The 24,663-nt window shown below is 47.6% G+C and overlaps 1 protein-coding gene across 12 annotated transcripts in view; it reads right to left on the bottom strand.

Annotated features, from left to right (window-relative positions):
- The window catches only part of scrib (scribble planar cell polarity protein), a 226,854-nt gene that overhangs the window by 60,277 nt on the left and 141,914 nt on the right, over positions 1-24,663 (bottom strand). For 7 of the 12 annotated variants that reach the window (XM_072576533.1, XM_072576538.1, XM_072576540.1 and 4 more), the window contains 4 exons: positions 19,966-20,085; positions 9,196-9,252; positions 2,162-2,218; positions 1,611-1,691 (listed from right to left, as the gene is read on the bottom strand). In XM_072576533.1, coding sequence (XP_072432634.1) covers positions 1,611-1,691; positions 2,162-2,218; positions 9,196-9,252; positions 19,966-20,085 — 315 coding nt within the window. The remainder of the gene's footprint in view (positions 1-1,610; positions 1,692-2,161; positions 2,219-9,195; positions 9,253-19,965; positions 20,086-24,663) is intronic. The other 5 variants (XM_072576535.1, XM_072576545.1, XM_072576543.1 and 2 more) reach the window with 2 other exon arrangements.

Raw genomic sequence — 24,663 nt, 5'->3', positions numbered from 1 at the left:
GGTCACAAACCTCGCCCAAAGACAACGTACCAGCACAATCACAAACAAGAAATCTGTTGCTCATCGTCCCTAGACACAGACCAGGTTCCTGTCCTGTTCCCAGCCCACGACAAAACTCAGCATATTCCCAGCATACCGCACATCTCTCTGACACCCACCCACACCACTAACCCGCCGACTCTCCCACCAACCACACACACAGTCTTACCAAATACCCAAGCTACAGCTGTTTTGTCCTTGGCAAAACTCTGGCAGGTTTTGGTAGACAAAGGGCTCAGTCACATCCAGCCAAGCAGACAGGACAACGCAGGGCTCTGCAGCAATGCTGCAGATATCATCTCAATGACTGGAAACGAGCAGGTGCAGGCCTGAGCACTTCCTCCAACCACTGCCTTCCTCCACACCCACTCCCCCCTCCCCAAGACTGAAATAGGCTGCATTCTCCTCCTGTTACTGAGGAGCTATTCCAACACTGCATTCCTAATGCAAGATCAGGCTTCCATTCAAACCGACCCTCCCCTCCCTGTGACCCCCGAACCGACCATCCCCTCCCTGTGACCCCCGAACCGACCCTCCCCTCCCTGTGATCCCCCGAACCGACCCTCCCCTCCCTGTGATCCCCCAAACAGACCCTCCCTTCCCTGTGACCCCCAAACAGACCCTCCCTTCCCTGTAACCCCCAAACAGACCCTCCCTTCCCTGTAACCCACAAACAGACCCTCCCTTCCCTGTAACCCACAAACAGACCCTCCCTTCCCTGTAACCCCCAAACAGACCCTCCCCTCCCTGTAACCCCTAAACAGACCCTCCCCTCCCTGTAACCCCCAAACTGACCCTCCCCTCCCTGTGATCCCCAAACTGACCCTCCTCTCCCTGTAACCCCCAAACTGACCCTCCCCTCCCTGTGATCCCCAAACTGACCCTCCCCTCCCTGTAACCCCCAAACTGACCCTCCCCTCCCTGTGATCCCCAAACTGACCCTCCTCTCCCTGTAACCCCCAAACTGACCCTCCCCTCCCTGTAACCCCCAAACTGACCCTCCCCTCCCTGTAACCCCCAAACGGACCCTCCCTTCCCTGTAATCCTGCAGTGAGTGTACAGTGTAGAAACTGGGCACTGCTCTGAAACCGATGTGTGTGAGAGGAGTGAGTGTGTACCATTCTGACTGGGTGTGTGCCTGTGCCTAACCCCCATGTGGTTAGGCAGCACTTTACCGGCTGTACATGGGGATGTAAAGGGGGTACCTTGAGGTCTCTGCTCCTAACTCTGCCATTTCAGTTAGTCTTCAATAACAGGAAAATCTATTCAAACCTGGTGCAGCATCTTTCTAAAGGAGGTGTGAAGGCCAATACATTGTTCAGCTCTCTCAGTCCGGTATTATCAATCTCCCAGGATGACTGCTCTGATTACACACTTTTACCAGAAGCCGAGGGTGTAGACAGGAGATGGGAATTTGCAATGGAAGCTGCTGACTGTCCCTTTTACATTGAGCCCCATTGGGTCAGTGGGTTCAGGGAACAACAGCTTTACTATCAGCCTCTCGGCTGCTGGCTGGGAGAACAAAGAGTCCCTAACATCACACACCATGCTGGGCAAACACTATGACCTACCCGATTAACCCTCTGTATGGCACTGCTGGGGAGTGCTGCCAGGGTCCTGTAATCCATTTTCAGTGGCTCGGTGCTGAAACTCTGTAAGCAATAAAGACAGCATTTTAACATAAGACAAGACGGCAGAATCCAGGAGAGCTCACTCAACCTGCAACTCCCTCTGGTGGAAGGGCCAATGTTTACAAGAAACAGAGAGAGCTTCACCTTAGTTCAACTTCAAAGAACAAATTACTTAACATGAACTCCCAAAGTTGATCCAGAAGGAGGTCCCTGAACCCTCCCCTCCCCCCATCCTGGGGGTCCCTGAAACCCCCTCACAGTGGGCACTGAACCCTCATGGCTATCCCATGGACAGGAATTTCTGAAGCAGACCCTGGTCAAGGAACTCCCAATCCCACAATCCCTCCAACTTTAACTAACTACAAATTTAAGTACGAGGCCAAAAGGAGATTGTTATTGAAAAAGTCATAAGACACAGACTCTCACTCAATCATAAACCCACTCACTCAGTGAGCCTCAATGTAGCCCCTCTCCCTCCATTGTGTGCTCACCTCAGTTTCTCGCTCCAATCTCTGTGTCGCCTCTTCTTGCTCCCTTCGCATTCTCTCCTTTCAAAGCCAGAGGGACGACAGAGTTAAAGACAGACAGCACAGGACAGCACAGACAGGCCAAACACAGAAACCATCTATTCTCATCTCCAATCCCAGCTCCGTACCCCTACCAGCAAGGTCAGAAATAACTCCACCAGACGTGTCACTCCATTAGCAATGAGAGAACCACTGGAGTGGATTCAGGCCATTCAGCCCCTCACATACTCTGATTGAGCTCACCTTCAGTTACGTTCACCTACCTCTCCTCTGATATCCTTACCAGCAAACACCTGCTGGAGTCCAGACTCAAATCTCAGTTAGCCCCCACTGTCTACTATGGAGGAGCAATGTTGGAGTTGGCATTCTCCTCGTGAGGAGAAATCCTGCCTGGCTTCACCCCTGACAGCTCTCCCCCCACGTCTTGCAGCACTGCTGGAGAAGATGATTTCTTTATTCCTGTTTCCTTCAAGGGCTTTCAGTGGTTCATGGTCATGCATTAAACTTTTCTTCCTGGACCACACCTCCAAGTCTCTCACCACTGAGAGAACAGCCAGGTTGCTTGGAGGCAGAGTGGATGGTGTGCTCTAGCTCCACAGTAAGCTTCGCCAGCTGCAGACTCCTCGAACACAATTTCTCTTCCTTTGTAACAACCATGTCCCAACTGACACATGTCACTGTGCTTTCCTTGATCCACAATGAAATGGATAGGGGTGCATGGTTCAGTCTCAAAATTTGCTATGACACATTTGGAAGTGCTGGGACCTGTGAGGAGCAGAGGGTAGAACACAGCTGCACAAGTATTTCCCCGTTGTGAAAGGACTCTGAAGCTTGAAGCTTGGTGTGCCCCCTCAGCATGAACTGAGAGCACAGAGATCTGATCCAAAACACACACTGCCCCACGGTGGCCACTCCTCCCTCAGAGTACACAGCCCCAAACACTCAGCACAAGAAGCCCTGACGTAGAACAGCAAGAGATAGACAGGAACGTAGACAATAAACAGTACAATCTAAAGTAGTGCAGGAGCAGAGGGCTCTGGGGTGATATTCAAGGTGACAGGACAGGGCAGGGCGGGGCGGGAAGGTGGGATGTGGGATACTGGACTCTAAATTAATGCAGAGAGAGCAAGTGAAAGCATTGGAGAGAGGAGAGAGAGAAAAAAGAGGGAGAGAGGAGAGAGAGGAGAGAGATAGAGAGAGAGGAGAGAGATAGAGAGAGAGAAACAGAGATAGAGAGAGAGAAACAGAGATAGAGAGAGAGAAACAGAGATAGAGAGAGAGAAACAGAGATAGAGAGAGAGAAACAGAGATAGAGAGAGAGAAACAGAGATAGAGAGAGAGAAACAGAGATAGAGAGAGAGAAACAGAGATAGAGAGACACACAGACAGATAGAGAGAGAGAGAGAGAGATAGAGAGAGACACACACAGAGATAGGGAGAGAAGGGAGAGAGAAAGAACAAAATGAATCACGAGAAAGGCTCTGGGGTGAGGAATTGAAGTAGAGATTAAGGACAGTGGCTCAGTGGCTTCTGCCTCCCAGCACCAGGGACCCAGGTTCGATTCCAGCCTCGGGTGACTGACTGTGTGGAGTTTGCACATTCTCCACGTGCCTGAGTGGGTTTCCTCCCACAGATGAATTGACCATGCTAAATTGCCCGTAGTGTTCAGGGATGTGTAGGTTAGGTGCATTAGTCAGGAGTAAATGTTGGGGGATGAGTTTGGTTGGGATACTCTTTGGAGGGTCTGTGTGGCCTTGTTTCCGCATTGTAGGGAATCTATAGATTGAAGAGGTACAACGCAGAGAATAGAAAAGAATTGATTAAGGTGTTCAAAATCATGAGTGGTTGGATAGAGTGAACAGGGAGACAATGCCATTGATGGAAGGACTGATTGCCGAGGTCATAGATTAAAGGTGATTGGCTAAAGATACAAAAGCAAGACAAAAGAGGATGCTTTTATCCAGCAGGGGGCTAGGATCTAGAACATACAGCATTCTGCTGACACTCTGTCCATTTCTTTCCCTTTGTAGATAATGGATAACACCACAAAGAAAAAAAACTGCACAATTCCAGGGAAAAGTGGATGTGGGACTTGCTAAACAGATCCTGTAGAGAGCCAGCACAAGTGTGCAGGACTGACTGGCCTCGCTTTGGGCTTTTACCACTCGAGTTTTTCTGTGGTGACTGTTCCGATACGTTTCTTCACAACAAATTTAAAACTGTTTCAGACAGCCTGCTGACAGTGTAAGCAGAACAAGGCCATCACACATAGTCTTTTTCGGTTTGTAGAATCCCTACAGTGTGGAATGAAACACTGGTGGGGTAGGCCACTTTCTATTTATATATTGGAGTTTCCGAGGGTTGGCGATGCCATTTCCTGTGGTGACATCACTTCCGGTTCTTTTTCTCAGGGGGTGGTAAATGGGGTCCAAGAGTTCCAGCGGGAAATCTATGCTTCTCGGAATTCTCGTGCATCTCTCTGTTTGGCTTGTCCTAGGATGGATGTGTTGTCGTAGTCAAAGTGGTGTCCTTCCTCATCTGTGTGTGAGGATACTAGTGAGAGTGGGTCATGTTGTTTTGGGGCTAGTGGATGTTCATGTATCCTGGTGGCTAGTTTCCTGCTTGTTTGTCCAATGTAGTGTTTGTTACAGTTCTTACATGGTATTTTGTAAATGACATTAGCTTTACTTGTCTGTATAGGGTCTTTCAAGTTCATTAGCTGCTGTTTTAGTGTGGTGGTGGGTTTGTGGGCTACCATGATGCCAAGGGGGATGAGTAGTCTGGCAGTCATTTCCGAGGTGTCTGATGTCGGGGAGAGTGGCTCGGGTTTCTGGACGTGTTTTAGATTAGATTAGATTAGATTACTTACAGTGTGGAATTGTCTGCTTGTTTGGGTTTGTTGCTCAGAGATCGGTGGACTGTGTTCATTGGGTACCCGTTCTTTTTGAATACACTGTGTAGGTGATTTTCCTCTGTGCTGCAGCGTGTGGTGGCTCGTTAATATAAAGTTCTAATGCAGCTTCTTTTGTGGATGTTGGGATGATTGCTTCTGTAGTTGAGTATTTGGTCAGTGTGTGTTGTTTTCCTGTCGATGCTGGTTTGAAGTTCCCCGTTGGTTGTTGGCTCGACTGTGACATCTAAGAATGGCAGTGTGTTGTTGTTATCCTCCTCTTTAGTGAATGTTATGCCAGTAAGGGGATTATTGATGGTCTTGAAGGTTTCCTCTAATTTGTTTTGTATAGTGATGACAAAAGTGTCATCCATGTAGTGGATCCAAACACCACCAGTGCTTCATCCAGAGGCTCACTGAAGATGTTACCTAGTATAGTGACGAAACGTCTGAAAATGAACCTTCCAGCCCAATGAGCAAATCTACATCCATCATAACCATTGTCATGACTGAATATAGCAGGACTGCAGAGCTCAAATCTTACAATCCACTGACTGGCACAGAGTAGTCCTCTGTTGCTCTTTCACCAATTGGACAGATCTTCTTGAGGTGTGCTTATGCTGCTCCTGGCATGCCCTCCTGCAGTCTGCACTGAACCAGGGATGATCCCCTGACTTGATGGTAATGGTTGAGTGGGGGACACACCGGGCCATGCGGTTACAGATTGTGCTGGAGTACAGCCCTTCTGCTGTTGATAGCCCACAGTGCCTCCAGGATGCCCAGTGTGAAGTTGCTGGATCAGTTTGAAGTCTGACCCATTTAACACAGTGCTAGTACCACACAACACGATGGAGGGGATCCTCAGTGTGAAGGTGGGTCTTTGTCTCCACAAGGACTGTGCGGTGGTCACTCTTACCGATACTGTCATGGGCAGATGCATCTGCAGCCGGCAGATTGGTAAGGATGAGGTCAAGTCTGTTTTTCCCTCTTGTTGGTTCCCTCACCACATGCTGCAGACCCAGTCTGGCAGCTCTGTCCCTGTGTCTCCAGAACATTACCTGGGTCTCTGGATTAACAGTTATTAGAAAAGTGATTGAGTTTCGGAACCATGATGTCATGCTGCAGCTGTACAAAACTCTGGTTACGGCTGCACTTGGAGTGTTGTGTATAGTTCTGGCCACCGCATTTGAGGTTGTTAAGAAAGCATATGGTGTTTTGGCTTTTATTAACAGGGAGATCGCGTTTAAGAGCCGTGAGGTTTTGCTGCAGCTCTGCAAGTCCCTGGTGAGACCACACTTGGAATATTGTGTCCAGCTCTGGTCGCCCTATTATAAGAAAGATACAGAGGCTTTGGTTTACCAGGATGCTGCCTGGACTGGAGGGCTTGTCTTATGAAGAGGGGTTGACTAAGCTCGGAGTTTTCTCTCTAGAGGAGGAGGAGGAAGAGAGGTGACCTGATTGAGGTATACAATATAATGAGAGAAATGGATACAGCCAATAGTCAGAGACTTTTCCCCAGGGCAGGATTGACTGGTACGAGGAGTCATAGTTTGAAGATATTAGGAGAAAGGTATAAAGGAGACGTCAGAGGTAGGTTCTTTACACAGAGAGTTGTGAATGCATGGAATGCGTTGCCAGTGGTGGTGGTGGAAGCAAAGTCATTGGGGACATTGAAGCGACTGCTGGACATGCACATGGAGAGCAGTGAGTTGAGGGGTGAGTCGGTTAGGTTATTGTATTTTAAATTAGGAATAATCCTAGGCACAACATCACGGGCCAAAGGGCCTGTTCTGTGCTTTACTTTTCTATGTTCTATTATAGGAAAGATGTGGAAGCTTTGGAAAGGGTTCAAGGGAGATTTACCAGGATGTTGCCTGGTATGGAGGGAAAGTCTTACAAGGAAAGGCTGAGGGACCTGAGGCTGTTTCTGTTGGAGGTGGTGGTCGAGAGGTGACTTAATTGAGGCATATAAGATAATCAGAGGGTTAGATCGGGTGGACAGTGAGAGCCTTTTTCCTCTGATGGCGATGACTAGCACAAGGGGACATAGCTTTAAATTGAGGGGTGATAGATATAGGACAGATGTCAGAGGGAGTTTCTTTACTCAGAGTAGTAGGGGTGTGGAATGCACTGCCTGTAACAGCAGTAAACTCGCCAACTTTAGGGACATTTAAATGGTTATTGGATGGACATATGGACAAGAATGGAATAGTGTAGGCTAGATGGGCTTCAGATTGGTTTCACAAAGTGCCTGTACTGTGTTCTATGTTCGATGATCTGATGGGACCTATCCCAGAATGCTGCGGGAGGCAATGGGGGGAATTGCTGTGACCTTGTATGGAATCTTTATGTTCTCTTTAGCCATGGGAGAGGTCCCAGAAGACCGGAGTATAGCTAATGATGTTCTTTTGTTTGAGGAGGACACTGGGGATAATCTCAGAATTTCCAGGCCAGTGACCCTTACGTCAGTGATAGGGAAGCTGCTGGAAAAGCTTCTGAGGGAGAGGATTGACTCACATTTGGAAAACTATGGACTTATTAGTGATAGGCACCACGGTTTTATATGGGGAAGGTCATGTCTCACAAACTTGATTGAGGTTTTTGATTAAGTGACAAACATGACTGACAAGGACAGAGAGTAAGTTGTCTGTATGGATGTTTGACAAGGTCCCTCATGGTTGGCTGATTCAGAAAGTGAAGTCAAATAGGATCCATGGTGAACTCTTAAGATGGATGTCAACCTGGTCTAGTCACAGGTGACAGAGTAATGGTGGAAGGGTGTGTTTCTGACGAGTGGTGATCCAGAGGTATCAGTGCTGGAACCTCTGTTGATTGTAATATATAGGAAAATTATTTGGAGGAGAATATAGATGGGTCTTATTGGTAAGCTTGCAAATGATACAGGTACATATTTATCAAGGAACACACAGTAGCTCTATACTCTGTGCCCTGACTGAAGGCCAGTGTGCCCAAAGCCTTCCTCACTGCCCTGTCTACCTGGGACTCCACTTCCAGAGAACCGTGAACCTGAACTCCAAGGTCTCTCTGTTCCACTGCACAAGGCCCTACCATTCACTGTGAAACTCCTACCTTGATCCGACTTTCCAAACTGCAAGATCTCACACCTCTCTTTATTAAACTCCATTTGCCATTTCTTGGCCACTTCTCCAGATTCCCCCGCTGCAATTTCTGACAACCTTCCTCACTGTCCACAATACTGCCTATTGTAGTGACATCAGCAAACTCACTAATCCTGCTTTGTACATTCTCATCCACATCATTGATATCAATAACAGACAGAAATGGGCCCAGCGCTGACCCCTGAGGTACTCCACTAGTCACAGGCCTCCAGTCCAACAAGCAACAATGTGACTGACAGTTCTCTGCTGGTCCCTAATCTCCGTCTAAATCCTTTGGAAGAATCTGGTTGGATTCCTCCCATACCGCTCGGAGAGAAAACGCGCAGCTGCTTGCTTCAAACTGCTACATTCTCAGATCCCTGAAATTCTCCAGTTTTTTTTATGATAGGGACTTGAAAGAGTTATGATAGCTATGATCTCTGGGTGGAGAAAGTCCTGTAACTTGGCAGCTGAGGAATAAATAAAGGGAGGGGGTGAGAGGCCAGGGGAAAGAAGGGAGGGGGTGAGAGGCCAGGGGAAAGATGGGAGGGGGTGCGGGGCCAGGGGAAAGATGGGAGGGGGTGCGGGGCCGGGGGAAAGATGGGAGGGGGTGCGGGGCCGGGGGAAAGATGGGAGGGGGTATGGGGCCGGGGGAAAGATAGTTGTGATGGTGATAGGTGGGTGAAGGCAGGATTGTGATAGATCACGACACAAACTCAACATGAATTCATCAGTTTCCAAATCTCCCCTGCCCCCATCCCAGATGCAACCCTCCAACACAGCATGACCCTCTTGACCTGTCCTACTGTCCATCTTCCTTTTCACTTATCTGCTCCACCTGCCCCCACCCCCAGTCCCACCTCCTACACGCCCAGATCAGCCAAGCTCTCCATGAATGGTGAAACTGATGTGATGGGCTGAATGGCCTCCTTCTGCTCCTATATCTTTGGTCTGAAAGACAAATAACCAACTTCAGGAAAAATTCTCACCACTTTCTCCAGTTGCTCTTGTTCCCATAATGACGACTCACGAACCATCTCAATTTCCTGGAAAAAACAACAAATGTAAGAAGCAGAGACGTAGACTTGCGAGAGATTCAGAAAGAGGGAGAGCAGAAAGGGAAAGAGACAACAAAGTGTGATAACATAAGAATAGGAACAGTAGGCCCTTTAGCTACTCTGCCATTCAGCTACTCACTGTGTCTGAAGTGCACCTTCCTGTCTACCCCCCACCCTCCAACAGTCCTTTCACTGAGGGGCTTCCTGACTTGATCTGATTAAACATTCAGTCATCCAACTTGCACAGCTGGACCTTCTGACAGAGGAATTCTCCACCTTGGTCTGATATGGGAAACACTGTCTGTGTGTCGAGCTGCTCACGAGGAGGGACATCCAACCCAGCAGCCCTGACAACGTCTATGTTCCAAGAAGATCACCTCTCCTCCTGCTACACTCCAATGTATATCGGTCCAGCACATCCAAACAAAAGCCCCTTCACCCCAGGAGTCAGGTGAGCTGACCTTCCCAGAACTGCTTTCAAAGCCCCTTCTCTCCCTTCCTCTTGAAAACTATGCACAGAACTCTCGGTGTTTTCACCAACGTGCCATACAGGTATCACAAGACATTGATATTTTCACAATTAAAAAAAAACACAGAATCTGGGTGTCACTGGCTGGGCCCAGCATTTATTGCCCGTCCCTAGTTGCCTCCTTGAGAAGGTGGGGGTGAGCTGCCTTCTTGAATCGCTGCAGTCCGTGTGCTGAGGGTTGACCCACAATGTTCTGACGGAGGGAATTCCAGGATTCTGACCCAGTGACACTGAAGGAACGGTGATGTATTTCCCAAGTCAGGATGGGGAGTAGCTTGGAGGGGAACCTGCAGGGGGCCGGTGTTCCCATGTATCTGCGGCCCTTGTCCTTCTAGATGGAAGTGGTCGTGGGTTTGGAAGGTGCTGAGGATCTTTGGTGAGTTTCTGCTGTGCATCTTGTAGACAGTACACACTGCTGTTACTGAGCGTTGGTGGAGGAGGGAGTGGATGCTGTGCCAATCACGCGGCTGCTTTGTCCTGATGGTGTCGAGCTTCTTGAATATCATTGGATCTGCCCACATCCAGGAGAGTGGGGAGTATTCCATCACACTCCTGCCTTGTGCCTTGTAGATGGTGGACAGACTCTGGGGAGTCAGGAGGTGAGTTACTCGCTGCAAAGCTTCTGACTCAGTCATGTAGCCACTATTCCAATGCTGAATTCAGCTGAGTTTCTGGATAATGTCAGCCCTCAGGACGTTGACAGTGGGAGATTCAATGATGATTATTGCATTGATTGTCAAGGAACATTAGTTAGATTCTCTCGTCATTAACAGATATTGCTTGGCATTTGAAGGGCATAAATGTTACTTGCCACTGTTCAGCTCAAGTCTCAATATTGTCCAAAGATGGCAGACAGATGGGTGACAGTGAGGGGGACTGGGAGGAAGCAGCCAGTGCAGGGACCCCCTGCGGCTGTTCCCCTCAAAAACAAGTATACTGTTTTGGATACTTGTGGGGGGGACGACTTACCAGGGGTAAGTAACGGGGCTCAGGCCTCTGGCACGGAGCCTGTCCCCGCTACTCAGAAGGGAAGGGTGGAGAAGAGCAGAGCAATAATAATTGGGGACTCGATAGTTCGGAGCACAGATAGGCGGTTTTGTGGGGGCGACAGAGACTCACATTTGGTATGTTGCCTCCCAGGTGCAAGGGTACGTGATGTCTCTGATCGTGTTTTCCGGGTCCTTAAGGGGGAGGGGGAGCAGCCTGAAGTCGTGGTCCATATTGGCACCAATGACATAGGTAGGAGGAGGGCTGAGGATGTTAGACAGGCTTTTAGGGAGCTAGGTTGGAAGCTCAGAGTTAAAACAAACAGAGTTGTTGTCTCTGGTTTGTTACCCGTGCCACGTGATAGAGAGTCGAGGAATAGGGAGAGAGAACAGTTAAATGTGTGGCTACAGGGATGGTGCAGGAGGGAGGGATTCCGGTTTCTGGACAACTGGGGTTCTTTCTGGGGAAGGTGGGACCTCTATAAACAGGATGGTCTGCACCTGAACCTGAGGGGCACCAGTATCCTTGGGGGGAGGTTTGTTAGTGCTCTTGGGGGGGGTTTAAACTAACTCTGCAGGGGCATGGGAACCCAGACTGTAGCTTTAGGGTGCAGGACCTGGAGTGTAGGGAGGTTAGGAATATGGCATCAATCTTAAAGGAGGGTGCCTGTAAACAAAAGAGTGGCTTGAAGTGTGTACACTTCAATGCAAGAAGTATACAAAATAAGGTAGGTGAACTTGCAGCGTGGGTTGGTACCTGGGACTTCGATGTTGTGGCTATTACAGAGACATGGCTAGATCAGGGACAGGAATGGCTGTTGCAGGTTCCAGGGTTTAAATGTTTTAGTAGGGTCAGAGGTGGGGGTAAAAGAGGGGGGGGGTGGCTTTGCTTGTCAAAGATAGTATTACAGCGGTGGAAAGGACGATGGATGAAGATTTGCCATCTGAGGTAGTTTGGGTTGAGGTTAGGAATAGGAGAGGTGAGGTCACCCTGTTAGGAGTCTTTTACAGGCCTGCTAATAGTCCTAGAATCGTTGAAGAAAGGATTGCGAAGATGATTCAGCAGAAGAGTGACAGTAATCGGGTGGTTGTTATGGGGGACTTTAACTTTCCTAATATTGATTGGGAAAGCTATAGCTCAAGTTCGTTAGATGGGTCAGTGTTTGTCCAATGTGTGCAGGAGGGTTTCCTGACACAATATGTAGATAAGCCAACAAGAGGTGAGGCCATACTGGATTTGGTTCTGGGTAACGAACCAGGCCAGGTATTAGAACTAGAGGTAGGTGAGCACTTTGGGGACAGTGACCACAATTCGGTGATTTTTACTCTAGTGATGGAGAGGGATAAGTGTGTACTACAGGGCAAGAGTTATAGCTGGGGGCAGGGAAATTATGATGCGGTGAGGCATGACTTAGGATGTGTGGATTGGAAAAGTAGATTCCAAGGCAAGAGCGTAATTGATATGTGGAACTTGTTCAAGGAGCAACTATTGAGTGTCCTTGATAAGTACGTACCTATCAGGCAGGGAGGAAAGGGTCGTGTGAGGGAGCCGTGGTTTAATAAGGAATTGGAATCCCTTGTTAAATGGAAGAGGGCGGCCTTTGTAAAGATGAGGCGTGAAGGTTCAATAGGGGTGATTGAGAGTTATAAGGTAGCCCGGAAGGACCTGAAGAGAGAGCTAAGAGCAGCAAGGAGGGGACATGAAAGATCCTTAGTTGGTAGGATTAGGGAAAACCCTAAGGCTTTCTATAGGTATGTTAGGAATAAAAGGATGACTAGGGTAGGAATAGGTCCAATCAAGGATAGTAATGGGAAGTTGCGTGTGGAGGCTGAAGAGATTGGGGAGGCACTGAATGAATACTTTTCGTCAGTATTCACTCAGGAACAGGACATTGTTGTCGATATGAATACTGAGGCATGAATAAGTAGAATGGATGGCTTTGAGATATGTAGAGAAGAGGTGTTGGAAATTCTGGAAAGGGTGAAAATAGATAAGTCCCCTGGGCCTGATGGCATTTATCCTAGGATTCTCTGGGAAGCAAAGGAGGAGATTGCAGAGCCATTGGCCTTGATTTTTGTGTCCTCTTTGTCTACAGGAGTAGTGCCAGAGGACTGGAGGCTAGCAAACGTGGTTCCCTTGTTCAAGAAGGGGAGTAGGGATAATCCTAGTAACTATAGGCCAGTGAGTCTCACTTCTGTTGTGGGCAAAGTCTTAGAGAGAATTGTAAGGGATAGGATTTATGAACATCTGGATCGGAATAATGTGATCAAGGATAGTCAGCATGGTTTTGTGAAGGGCAGGTCGTGCCTCACAAACCTTATTGAATTCTTTGAGAAGGTGACTAAGGAGGTAGATGAGGAGAAAGCGGTAGATGTGGTATATATGGATTTTAGTAAGGCGTTTGATAAGGTCCCCCATGGTAGGCTACTGCAGAAAATACAGAGATATGGCATTGAGGGTGAGTTGGAGGTTTGGATTAGGAATTGGCTGGCTGGAAGAAGACAGAGGGTAGTAGTTGATGGCAAAGGTTCATTCTTGGAGTGCCGTCACTAGCGGTGTTCCGCAAGGATCTGTTTTGGGACCATTGCTGTTTGTCATTTTTATAAATAACCTGGAGGAAGGGTTAGAAGGTTGGGTGAGCAAGTTTGCGGATGATACGAAAGTCGGAGGAGTTGTAGACAGTGAGGAAGGATGTGGCAGGTTACAGCGGGATATAGAGAAGCTGCAGAGCTGGGCAGAAAGGTGGCAAATGGAGTTCAATGTAGCTAAGTGTGAAGTGATTCACTTTGGTAAGAGTAACAAAAAGATGGGGTACTGGGCTAATGGTCGGATACTTGGTAGTGTGGAAGAGCAGAGGGATCTTGGTGTCCATGTACACAGATCTCTGAAAGTTGCCACCCAGGTAAATAGTGCAGTGAAGAAGGCATATGGCGTACTGGCTTTTATTGGTAGAGGAATTGAGTTCCGGAGTCCTGAGGTCATGTTGCAGTTGTATAAGACTCTGGTGCGGCCTCATCTGGAATATTGTGTGCAGTTTTGGTCGCCATACTATAGGAAGGATGTGGAGGCACTGGAACGGGTGCAGAGGAAGTTTACCAGGATGTTGCCTGGTATGGTAGGAAGATCCTATGAGGAAAGGCTGAGGCACTTGGGGTTGTTTTCATTGGAGAAAAGAAGGTTTAGGAGTGACTTGATAGAGGTGTACAAGATGATTAGAGGGTTAGATAGGGTTGACAGTGAGAACCTTTTTCCACGTATGGAGTCAGCTATTACAAGGGGGCATAGCTTTAAATTTAGGGGGGGTAGATATAGGACAGATGTTAGGGGTAGGTTCTTCACTCAGCGAGTCGTAAGTTCATGGAATGCCCTGCCAGTAGCAGTGGTGGACTCTCCCTCTTTATGGGCATTGGATAGGTATATGGAGGATAGTGGGTTAGTGTAGGTTAGGTGGGCTAGGATCGGCGCAACATCGAGGGCCGAAGGGCCTGTACTGCGCTGTATTCTTCTATGTTCTATCCTGTGGCATTTGAACTTGCATTCTTCAGTATCTGAGGAGTCGCGAATGGTGCTGAACATTGTGTAATCATCAGTGACCATCCCCATTTCTGCCCTTATGATGGAGGGAAGGTCATTGATGAAGTAGCTGAAGATGGTTGGGCCTAGGACACAACCCTGAGGGACTCCTTCAGAGATGTCCTGGAGCTGAGATGACTGATCTCAAGTCATCATAACCAATGAAACAACAAACTGAGGACGCTGGAAATCTAAAACAAAAACAGAAATTGCTGGAGAAAGCCAGCAGGTCTGGCAGTATTTGTGGAGAGAAAGCAGAGTTAACATTTTGAACCGAGTGGCCCTTCTTCAGAACTGAAGGTTGCCCACTCTGAAACAATCCTGCCCCTCTCTCCCACAGGATCTCCTTTCAAATCATTCTTCCTATTCACCAACTTGGATTGTTGATGTTCCTAGTATTTCATTTGGTATTTGCCAAAGCTCATTTCCACAGCGACATCTCATTCCTCAGCGATGCCCCCAGCTCAGACTCAACCAACATGGATTCCAACTTCAGTTTCATCCTTTGCATTTCAAATTCACTCAGGATCACAGGTATTGCAGTTCAACATTCCTCAACACATCCTGAGATCCACTTGGTGCTATCACATACACACTCTCTCTCACTGAGTTGGCCCACCCCCAAAGTATAACCATCTTCCTTTGTGTCAGTATGAGTGCAACCAGGAAGGACTGTCCCCGATTCCCACACGGTCTCCCATGGTGCTGGGGCTCCGTGGTGTCACAACGCCAATACCTCACCTCTGGAATTCAGCTCTTTGCTCCATGTTTGGACAAAGTAACAAGGTCAGGAGTAGAGTGGTCCTGGCAGAACCACTGAGCAGCTTATCGCTGAGTTAGTGCATCATGGACAGATGCATTTGCGGCTGGCAGATTAATAAGGATATGGTCAAGTATGTTTTTCCCCTTGTTGGTTCCCTCCCCACCTCCCACAGACCTCAGTCTAGCAGCTCTGTCATTCAGGACCCAACCAGCTCCATCAGTAACACCGCAGCTGCGCCACTCCTGGTGATAAACTCTGAAGACATCAGCTCGCTGAAGTCTGGGTGGAATGGATGAGGAAGGGCAGTGTGATTGTCAGCAGGACTTCTCCTTAGCTATGTTTAATCTGATGCGAAGAGACTCCCCACATCACTCAATGATGCCTGACAGTTAATGACTGAACTCTGTTTACACAAGAACAGAAGAATAGAAGAGACAGGAGAAGGAGTAGGTCCATCTGGACCCTTGAGCTTGCTCTGCCATTCAATGAGACCATGGCTGATCTTCTCACGGAGTCAAGAATGTGGTGCTGGAAAAACACAGTATCTGAGGAGCAGGAGAAATGACGTTTCAGGCATAAGCCCTTCACCAGGAAGGATCTTTTCATGGCCTCTGCTCCACTTACCCAGCCTCTCACCATAATCCCTAATTCCTTTACTGTTCAAACATCTATCCAGTTTAGCCTAAAACATTTACTGGAGTAGTGTCAACCACTTCCCTGGGCAGGGAATTCCATCGATTCACAACTTTCTGGGTGAAGTAGTTCCTTCTCAGTTCAGTCCTAAATCTGCTCCCTCTAATCTTGAGGCTATATCCTCTTGTCCTGGTTTCAGCTGCCAGTGGAAACATCCTCTCTACTTCTATCTTATCGATTCCCTCCATAATTTTATATGTTTCTTTAAGCTCCCCCTTCATTCTTCTGAATTCCAATGAATATAATCCCAGTCTACTCAGTGTCTCCTCATAAGCCAAGCCCCTCAACTCTGGAATTGACCCAGTGAACCTCGACTGTACCCCCTCCAGTGCCAGTCCATCCTTTCTCAAGGAGACCATCACTGTACACAGTACTCCAGGGGTGACCTTGTACAGCTGTAATATAACCATCAATCCCATCAGCAATGACACACTAAATTCTATTTGCCTTCCTAATTACCAGCTGCACCTGCAAACCAACCCTCTGTGATTCATGCACATTACAACTTTTTACTATTCAAGTAATAATCCTTTTTACTGATACTCCGACCAAAATGGATGGTTCCATGTTTATTAACATTCTATTCTGTCTGCCAGACCTTTGCCAACTCATGGAAACTATCTGTGTTCCTTTGCGAAGTTTCACAATCCTCTGCCACTCACAGAGAGTCATAGAGATGTACAGTACGGAAACAGACCGTCCGGTCCAGCCCATCCATACCGACCAAATATTCCAACCCAATCTTGTCCCACCTGCCAGCACCCGGCCCATATCCCTCCAAACCCTTCCTATTCATATACCCATCCAGATGCCTTTTAAATGTTGCAATTGTACCAGCCTCCACCACATCCTCTGGCAGCTCATTCCATACACGTACTACTCTCTGTGTGAAAAAGTTGCCCCTTAGGTCTCTTTTATATCCTTCCCTCTCACCCTAAACCTATTCCCTCTAGTTCTGGACTCCCCGATCCCAGGGAAAAGACTTTGTCTATTTATCCTATCCATGTCCCTCATAATTTTGTAAACCTCTATAAGGTCACCCCTCAGCCTCCAACGCTCCAGGGAAAACAGCCCCAACCTGTTCAGCCTCTCCCTGTAGCTTAAATCCTGGCAACATCCTTGTAAATCTTTTCTGAACCCTTTCAAGTTTCACAACATCTTTCTGATAGGAAGGAGGTCAGAATTGCACGCAATATTCCAACAGTGGCCTAACCAATGTCCTGTACAGCCGCAACATGACCTCGCAACTCCTCTACTCAATACTCTGACCAATAAAGGAAAGCATACCAAATGCCTTCTTCACTATCCTATCTACCTGTGACTCCACTTTCAAGGAGCTATGAACCTGCACTCCAAGGTCTCTTTGTTCAGCAACACTCCCTAGGACTTTACCATGAAGTGTATAAGTCCTGCTAAGATTTGCTTTCCCAAAATGCAGCACCTCGCATTTATCTGAATTAAACTCCATCTGCCACTTCTCAGCCCATTGGCCCATCTGGTCCAGATCCTGTTGTAATCTGAGGTAACCCTCTTCAATGTCCACTACACCTCCAATTTTGGTGTCATCTGCAAATTTACTAACTGTACCTCTTATACTCACATCCAAATCATTTATGTAAATGACAAAAAGTAGAGGGCCCAGCACCAATCCTTGTGGCACTCCACTGGTCACAGGCCTCCAGTCTGAAAAACAACCCTCCACCACCACCCTCTGTCTTCTACCTTTGAGCCAGTTCTGTATCCAAATTGCTAGTTCTCCCTGTATTCCATGAGATCTAACCTTGATAACCAGTCTCCCATGGGGAACCTTGTCGAACGCCTTACTGAAGTCCATATAGATCACATCTACAGCTCTGCCCTCATCAATCCTCTTTGTTACGTCTTCAAAAAATATAGTATATATCAAAAAGATATAGTATATCTGCAAACTGTGACACCCTACATGTGGTCCCCATCTCAAAAACATCGATATAAATTGTGAACACTTGCAGTCCCAACACTGATCCCTGAGGCACACCACTAGTCACTGATTGCCAGCCAGGATAGTACTCATTTATCCCCACTCTTTGCTTCCTGTCAGTTAACCAATCCTCTAACCATGCTCATACTTTACCCGTAATGCCATGCATCTGTATCTTATGCAGCAGATCTTATATGGCACTTTGTCGAAGACCTTTTAGAAATCTAGGTACACCACATCTACTGGGTCCCTATTGTCCATTGTGTTTATAATGTCTTCATAGAATCCCAGTAGGTTAGTGAAACATGACCTGCCCTTCATGAACCCATGCTGCATCTTCCCAACAGGACAGTTTCTATTGAGATGCCCTAGTATTACTTTCTTAATAATAGACTCAAGCAACTTCCCCATCACAGAGGTTAAGTTAACCAGTGTATAATTCCCCATCTTTTGTCTACCTCCCTGTTTAAACAGTGGGGTCTCATTTGCAACTGATCAGCCAAGGTATTTCTTTTGCAACGAAACAGCAAACGGCAGTCACCTGTTTTGAGGAGTTGAAACTGGAGCAGCATGTGCACATTCTCTCAGTTTGCAAATCATGGCACACTGTTTGCTAATGTACACAAACACACTCCAGTGTCACCTTGGTTAATGCTGTGAAATACTGATTAGATTATTTCTTACTGCATATCATTCAACTCATAATGGGCTCAAGGATGTCATGTCATAGAGATGTACAGCATGGAAACAGACCCTTCGGTCCATCCCGTCCATGCTGACCAGATATCCCAACCCAATCTAGTCCCACCTGCCAGCGCCCGGCCCATATCCCTCCAAACCCTTCCTATTCATATACCCATCCAAATGCCTCTTAAATGTTGCAATTGTACCAGCCTCCATCACATCCTCTGGCAGCTCATTCTATACACATACCACCCTCTGTGTGAAAAAGTTGCCCCTTAGCTCTCTTTTATATCTTTCCCCTCTCACCCTAAACCTATTCTCTCTCGTTCTGGACTCGCCACCCCAGGGAAAAGACTTTGCCTATTTATCCTACCCATGTCCCTCATAATTTTGGTTCAGAACAGCACAGTCTACCTCAGATAACCAGGGAAGACCAAAGGAGCAGAGAAGTTTTTAAAGCTGCAGGTTCCATGCTGTCACTATACATGACCGACCAGAGCAGTGCTCACCGTGAACAGCTGTCAATACAAAATGTTCTGCCAAGCACAAAGTGGGTAGTGTGGTACATGAATATCAGTGCCAGTGAGATGCCAGGCTGTACACCCCAAAGGCCACAAATCAAACAGCATGTCCTTTTAGTTGTTTGCTGCAAAGTGGGTAAAAACAAGGGCTGCAGATGCTGGAAACCAGAGTCTAGATTAGAGTGGGGCTGGAAAAGCACAGGAGGTCAGGCAGCATCCAAGGAGCAGGAAAATCGACATTTCGGGCAAAAGCCTTTAGTCAGGAATAGAGGCAGGGAGCCTGAAGGGTGGAGAGATAAGTGGGAGGGGGGGGTGGGGGCTGGAGAGAAGGTTCCACCTTCCACCTCATCACCATCCTCATGACCTGTCCCACCTGCCAATCTCCTTTCCCACCTATCCACTCCACCCTCCTCTCTGACCTATCACCTTTAACCCCACCCCCATCCACCTATTGTACTCTATGCTACTTTCGCCCCACCCCCACCCCTCTCCCATTTATCTCTCTACCCTGGAGACTCCCTGCCTCTATTCCTGATGGGCTTTTTCCGAAACATCGATTTTCCTGCTGCTCGGACGCTGCCTGACCTGCTGTGATTTTAGTTTGCTGCAAAGTACTGACCAAACACACCGAGCCTACACTGGCACAGTGTCTAACATTAGGTCTGATTCCATTAGGTGACAGTAGCTGTTAAATAAATCCAAAGAAGTTTGCTGACAACCAATTTAAGACTGACCGTCAGTCAGCATAACAGAATACTGGACTGCACTAGAAGCCACGTACATTAATACACAGTGCCATGTTCTTTGCAAACAGCAAGGATATGTCCATGGTTCCTCTGTGTCCACTTCTGTGGTACTCCACTCATTACAGCTCGTCACCCAGAAAACGAGCCAGTCATCTTGCCTGGATTTTCTGTCAGTAAGCGAAGCCTCTACCTGTGCTAATATATCACACCCCAGCACCATGTCGCCCATAGGAGATGCACTGTACCTTCTGTAAAATGTCCAGTTCTTCAGGGCTCATGTCACGGTCAATGGAAGAGATGCTCTCCATACTGTTCTTTCTGCCCATTCCAGCAGCAAAAGGGTTAACAATGATCCCTGGAGATGCCTGCAAAAGGTACAGAGTGATTTACAACCTAAAATAAAATCCAACAGGCAATGACCCTCCAACAGTGCAGCGCTCCCTCGGATCCAACAGTGCGGCACTCCCTCGGCACTGACCCTCCGACAGTGCGGCACGCCCTCGGCACTGACCCTCCAACTGTGCGACGCACCCTCAGCACTGACCCTCCGACAATGCGGCACTCCTTCAGCACTGACCCTCTGACAGTGCAGCACTCCCTCAGCACTGACCCTGTGACAGTGCCCACTCCCTCAGCACTGACCCTGTGACAGTGCAGCACTCCCTCAGCACTGACCCTGTGACAGTGCCCACTCCCTCAGCACTGACCCTGTGACAGTGCAGCACTCCCTCAGCACTGACCCTCCAACTGTTAAAATAATTCAGGCACTGAAGTAGGGAAAGTGAAAGTTGTGAAGCAGTGATCTGAAGTGAAAAAAAAATGTCTGTCAAAGAGTAGAAAGGAAGGATCTGCAGAGGGTCACTGGACCTGAAACATTCACTCTGGTTTCTCCACAGGTGCTGCCAAACCTACTGAGCTTTTCCAGCAATTTCTGTTTTTTCTATTAGAAAGGAAGATGTTCATGGTATGCACGTCAGGGGCCAATCAGCAGTTATCAACCATCCCAATATTCTCCCTAAAATGAATGAAGCCAGTGGAGCAAACTGGATGAATTGGGGTTGGAACTTCAGTCTGGGGTGCTGCAACTTTGAAACATGGCTACAAGGAATTCAGGACTGGGAAAGAAATGTACTCAGTTGTAAGGTCTAGAGGGGGACCAATATCCTGGCAGGAAGGTTTGCTAAAGGCACCTGGGAGGGTTTAAACTAGCAATGAGACAAAAGGGGAAGTTGAGGTTATTAAAGACATTTAAAGATGGCAAGTTAATCAGGCAAGAGTACAGTCAGGGAACAAGGGGAGACTAACAAATCAAACTGCAGTTATTTCGACATGACAGGCCTGACAGGTGTCCCAGATGAACTCAGGACATGGGACTGGGATATTATAGTCATTACAGAAACATGGCTGAGGGAGGGACAGAACTGGCAGCTCATTGTTCCAGAGGGAGGTGAGGGAGGATGGAGCTTTTCATCAGGGAGAACATCACAGCACTACCAAGGGAGGATATTCCTGGAGGGTCATCCACTGAGTGTATATGGGGGGGGGGGGGAATTGAGAAAGAAGAAGGGGGTGATCACTTTAATGGGAATGTACTATAGGGCCCCCATAGTCAGCGGGAAATTGAGGAACATGTGTGTAAGGAGATTGCAGATAGCTGCAAGAATAATAGAGTCAGAACAACGTGGTCAGACCACATTTGGAGTATTGAGGGCTCTGGTCAGACCACATTCAGAGTATTTTGACCAATTTTGGGCCCCATATCTCAGGCAGAATGTATTGGCCCTAGACTGGATCCAGAGGAGGGTCACGAGAATGATCCCAGGAATGAAAGGCTTAACATGAGGAATGTTTGAGGATTCCTGGACTATACTCAATGGAGTTTAGAAGGATGAGGAGGAACCTGATTGAAACTTTCAGAGTACTGAACATCCTGGACAGTGTGGACATTGGGAAGATGGTAGGAGAGACTAGGACCCAAGGGCATAGCCTAACAGTAAAGGGAAAACCTTTTACAGCAGAGATAAGGAGAAACTTCTTCAGCTAGAGAGTGGTGAATCTATGGAATTCATTGCCACAGAAAGTTGTGGAGGACAGGTCATTGAGTATATTTAAGATGGAGATAGATAGGTTCTTGATTGCCATGGGGATCAAGGGTTACTGGGATAAAGCACGAAAATGGGGATGGGAAACCTATCAGCCATGACTGAATGGTGGAATAGGCTCGATGAGCTGACTGGCCAAATTTCTGCTCCTATGTCTGATGGGATTTTAACATTGCTAAAGCGACTGGGACTGCTGTAGTGTTAATGGATTGGACGGTGAGGAATTTGTTAAGTGTGTTCAGGATATTTTTTTCAATCAATTTGGAGATGGCCCGACTAGAGAAGGTTAAGACATGACCACCTGTTGGGAAATAAGGCAGGACAGTGACTGAGGTTCTGGATTAGTGGGGCTGGAAGAGCACAGCAGTTCAGGCAGCATCCAAGTAGCTTCAAAATCGACGTTTCGGGCAAAAGCCCCAGGTGTTAAGGGGGAAGCACTTTGGGATCAGTGACCATTCCACTTTCAGTTTTAAAATAGTTACGGAAAATGATAAGTCTGGTCCACAAGTTAAAGTTCTAAATTGGGGCAAGGTCAATTTTCACAATATTAGACAGGAACTTTCAAACTTTGGGTAGGCTATTTGCAGGTGAAGGGCCATCTGCCAACTGGGAGTCAGAGTCATTGTGAGAAAGTCAGAGAGATGTACAACACAGAAACAGACCCTTTGCTCAAACTTGCCCATGCCGACCAGATATCCCAAATCAATCTAATCCCATTTGCCAGCATTTGGCCCACATCCCTCTAAACCCATCTCATTCACACACTCATCCAGATGCCTTTTAAATGTTGCAATTGTACCGGCCTCCACCACTTCCTCTGGCAGCTCATTCCACACACACACACACACACACACACACCACACCACCTTCTGCGTGAAATAAATTGCCCCTCAGGTCTCTTTTATATCTTTCCCCTCCCACCCTAAACCTATGCCCTCCAGTTCTGGACTTCCCCACCACAGGGAAAAAACTTTGTCTATTCATCCTATCCATGCCCCTCATGACTTGGTAACATCTTCCTTTCTAATTTTATAAACCTCTATAAGGTCACCCCTCAGCCTCCGACGCTCCAGGGAAAACAGCCCCAGCCTATTCAGCCTCTCCCTGTAGCTCAAATCCTCCAACCCTGACAGCATCCTTGTAAATCGTTTCTGAACTATTTCAAGTTTAACAACATCCTTCTGATAGCAGGGCAACCAGAACTGAATGCAGTATTCCCACAGTGGCCTAACCAATACCCTATACAGCCACAACATGACCTCCCGACTCCTATACTAATGCTCTGACCAATAAAGGAAAGCATACCAAATGCTGCCTTCACTGTCCTAACTACCTGTGACTCCACTTTCAAGGAGCTATGAACCTGCACTCTCTTTGTTCAGCAACACTCCCTAGGACCTTACCATTAAGTGAATTAGTCCTGCACCATATGTAGAATCTCTGTAATGTGGAAACAGACCATTCAGCCCAATAGGTCACTCGAACCTTCTGAAGAGTATTCCACCCAGACTCATCCCTGAACACTATGGGTAAGTTAGCCAATAATATGGCCAAGCCACCTAACTTGCACATCTTTGGACTGAGAGGGGAAACCAGAACACAAAGAGGAAACCCACGCAGACATTTGGAGAATGTGCCAACTCCACACAGACAGTCAACTGAGGTGGGAATCGAACCTGGGTCCCTGGTGCTGAGAGGTAGCAGTGCTAACCACTGAGTCACTGTGCTGCCCAGACTTGCCTTTCCAAAATACAGCAGCTCAAACTTTTCTAAATTAAACTCCATCTGCCTCTCCTCCGCCCATCAGCCCCTCTGATCAAGGTCTTGTTGTATTCTGACATAACCTTCCGTATTTGTCCAGATTGAACTCCATCTGCCATTTCCCTGCCCGACTCTCCAATCCATCTGTATTCTGTTGTATTCTCTGACAGTCCCCTTCACTATCTGCTACTTCATCAATCTTAGGGTCATCTGTAACCTTGCTAATGAGGTAACCTACACCTTCCTCCTACTCTGTCTCCTGCTGCCCAGCCAGCTCTCTATCCATCTCGCTAGCACACCCTGGACCCCATGCGACTTCACCTTCATCAGCATACCATGGGGAAACTTTATCAAATGTCTTACTAAAGTCCATGGATATGACATCTACATCCCTTCCCTCTTCAATCAACTGAGATGAGTGGTTGCCATAGGGATTTTACATTGCATATTGATTAGGATAAGCAGACTACTATATTTCAGAACAAATCGTGGGCTTCTGGAAAGTATCTAAGATAGTTTGCATGAAACAACCTTATAATAAGGGGAATGCTATGCTAGATCTAGTAACGAGTTAGATTTAGTGAACAATGTCAGGATGAATTAAAATATTTATCTAACATTGAGGATAATAAAGACAAGCTCAGTATAATGTTTGAAGATTCTAGCTTCAATTGGGGCCAATTTCCAGGCGTTGGGACAAACAGAGTTCACATTAAAACAAGAAAATCTATCAGCTGGTGAAAGGTCCAAACAGCGGCCCGCTGTATGAAATCTCAACGGCATGGCCCAGTCATTCATCATAATTCAACAAGACAGCCTTCAGCAGCCACTGGTTCCCAAGAAGAAAGCCAACACATTGCCACCAACTGCTACTGCCTGAACACCTGTAAATCTGGCTCACACAAGGACACCCAAATCCCACACTGAGGCATGAACCTCCGGACCCCCGGCCCTCGCCTCCGCGGCTACGGACCCCCGGCCCTCGCCTCCGCGGCTACGGACCCCCGGCCCTCGCCTCCGCGGCTACGGACCCCCGGCCCTCGCCTCCGCGGCTACGGACCCCCCGGCCCTCGCCTCCGC

This window comes from Chiloscyllium punctatum, chromosome 8, assembly GCF_047496795.1.
Source record: "Chiloscyllium punctatum isolate Juve2018m chromosome 8, sChiPun1.3, whole genome shotgun sequence".
NCBI classification, from domain to species: Eukaryota; Metazoa; Chordata; class Chondrichthyes; order Orectolobiformes; family Hemiscylliidae; genus Chiloscyllium; species Chiloscyllium punctatum.
This window is presented reverse-complemented; position numbering and strand designations above follow the sequence as displayed.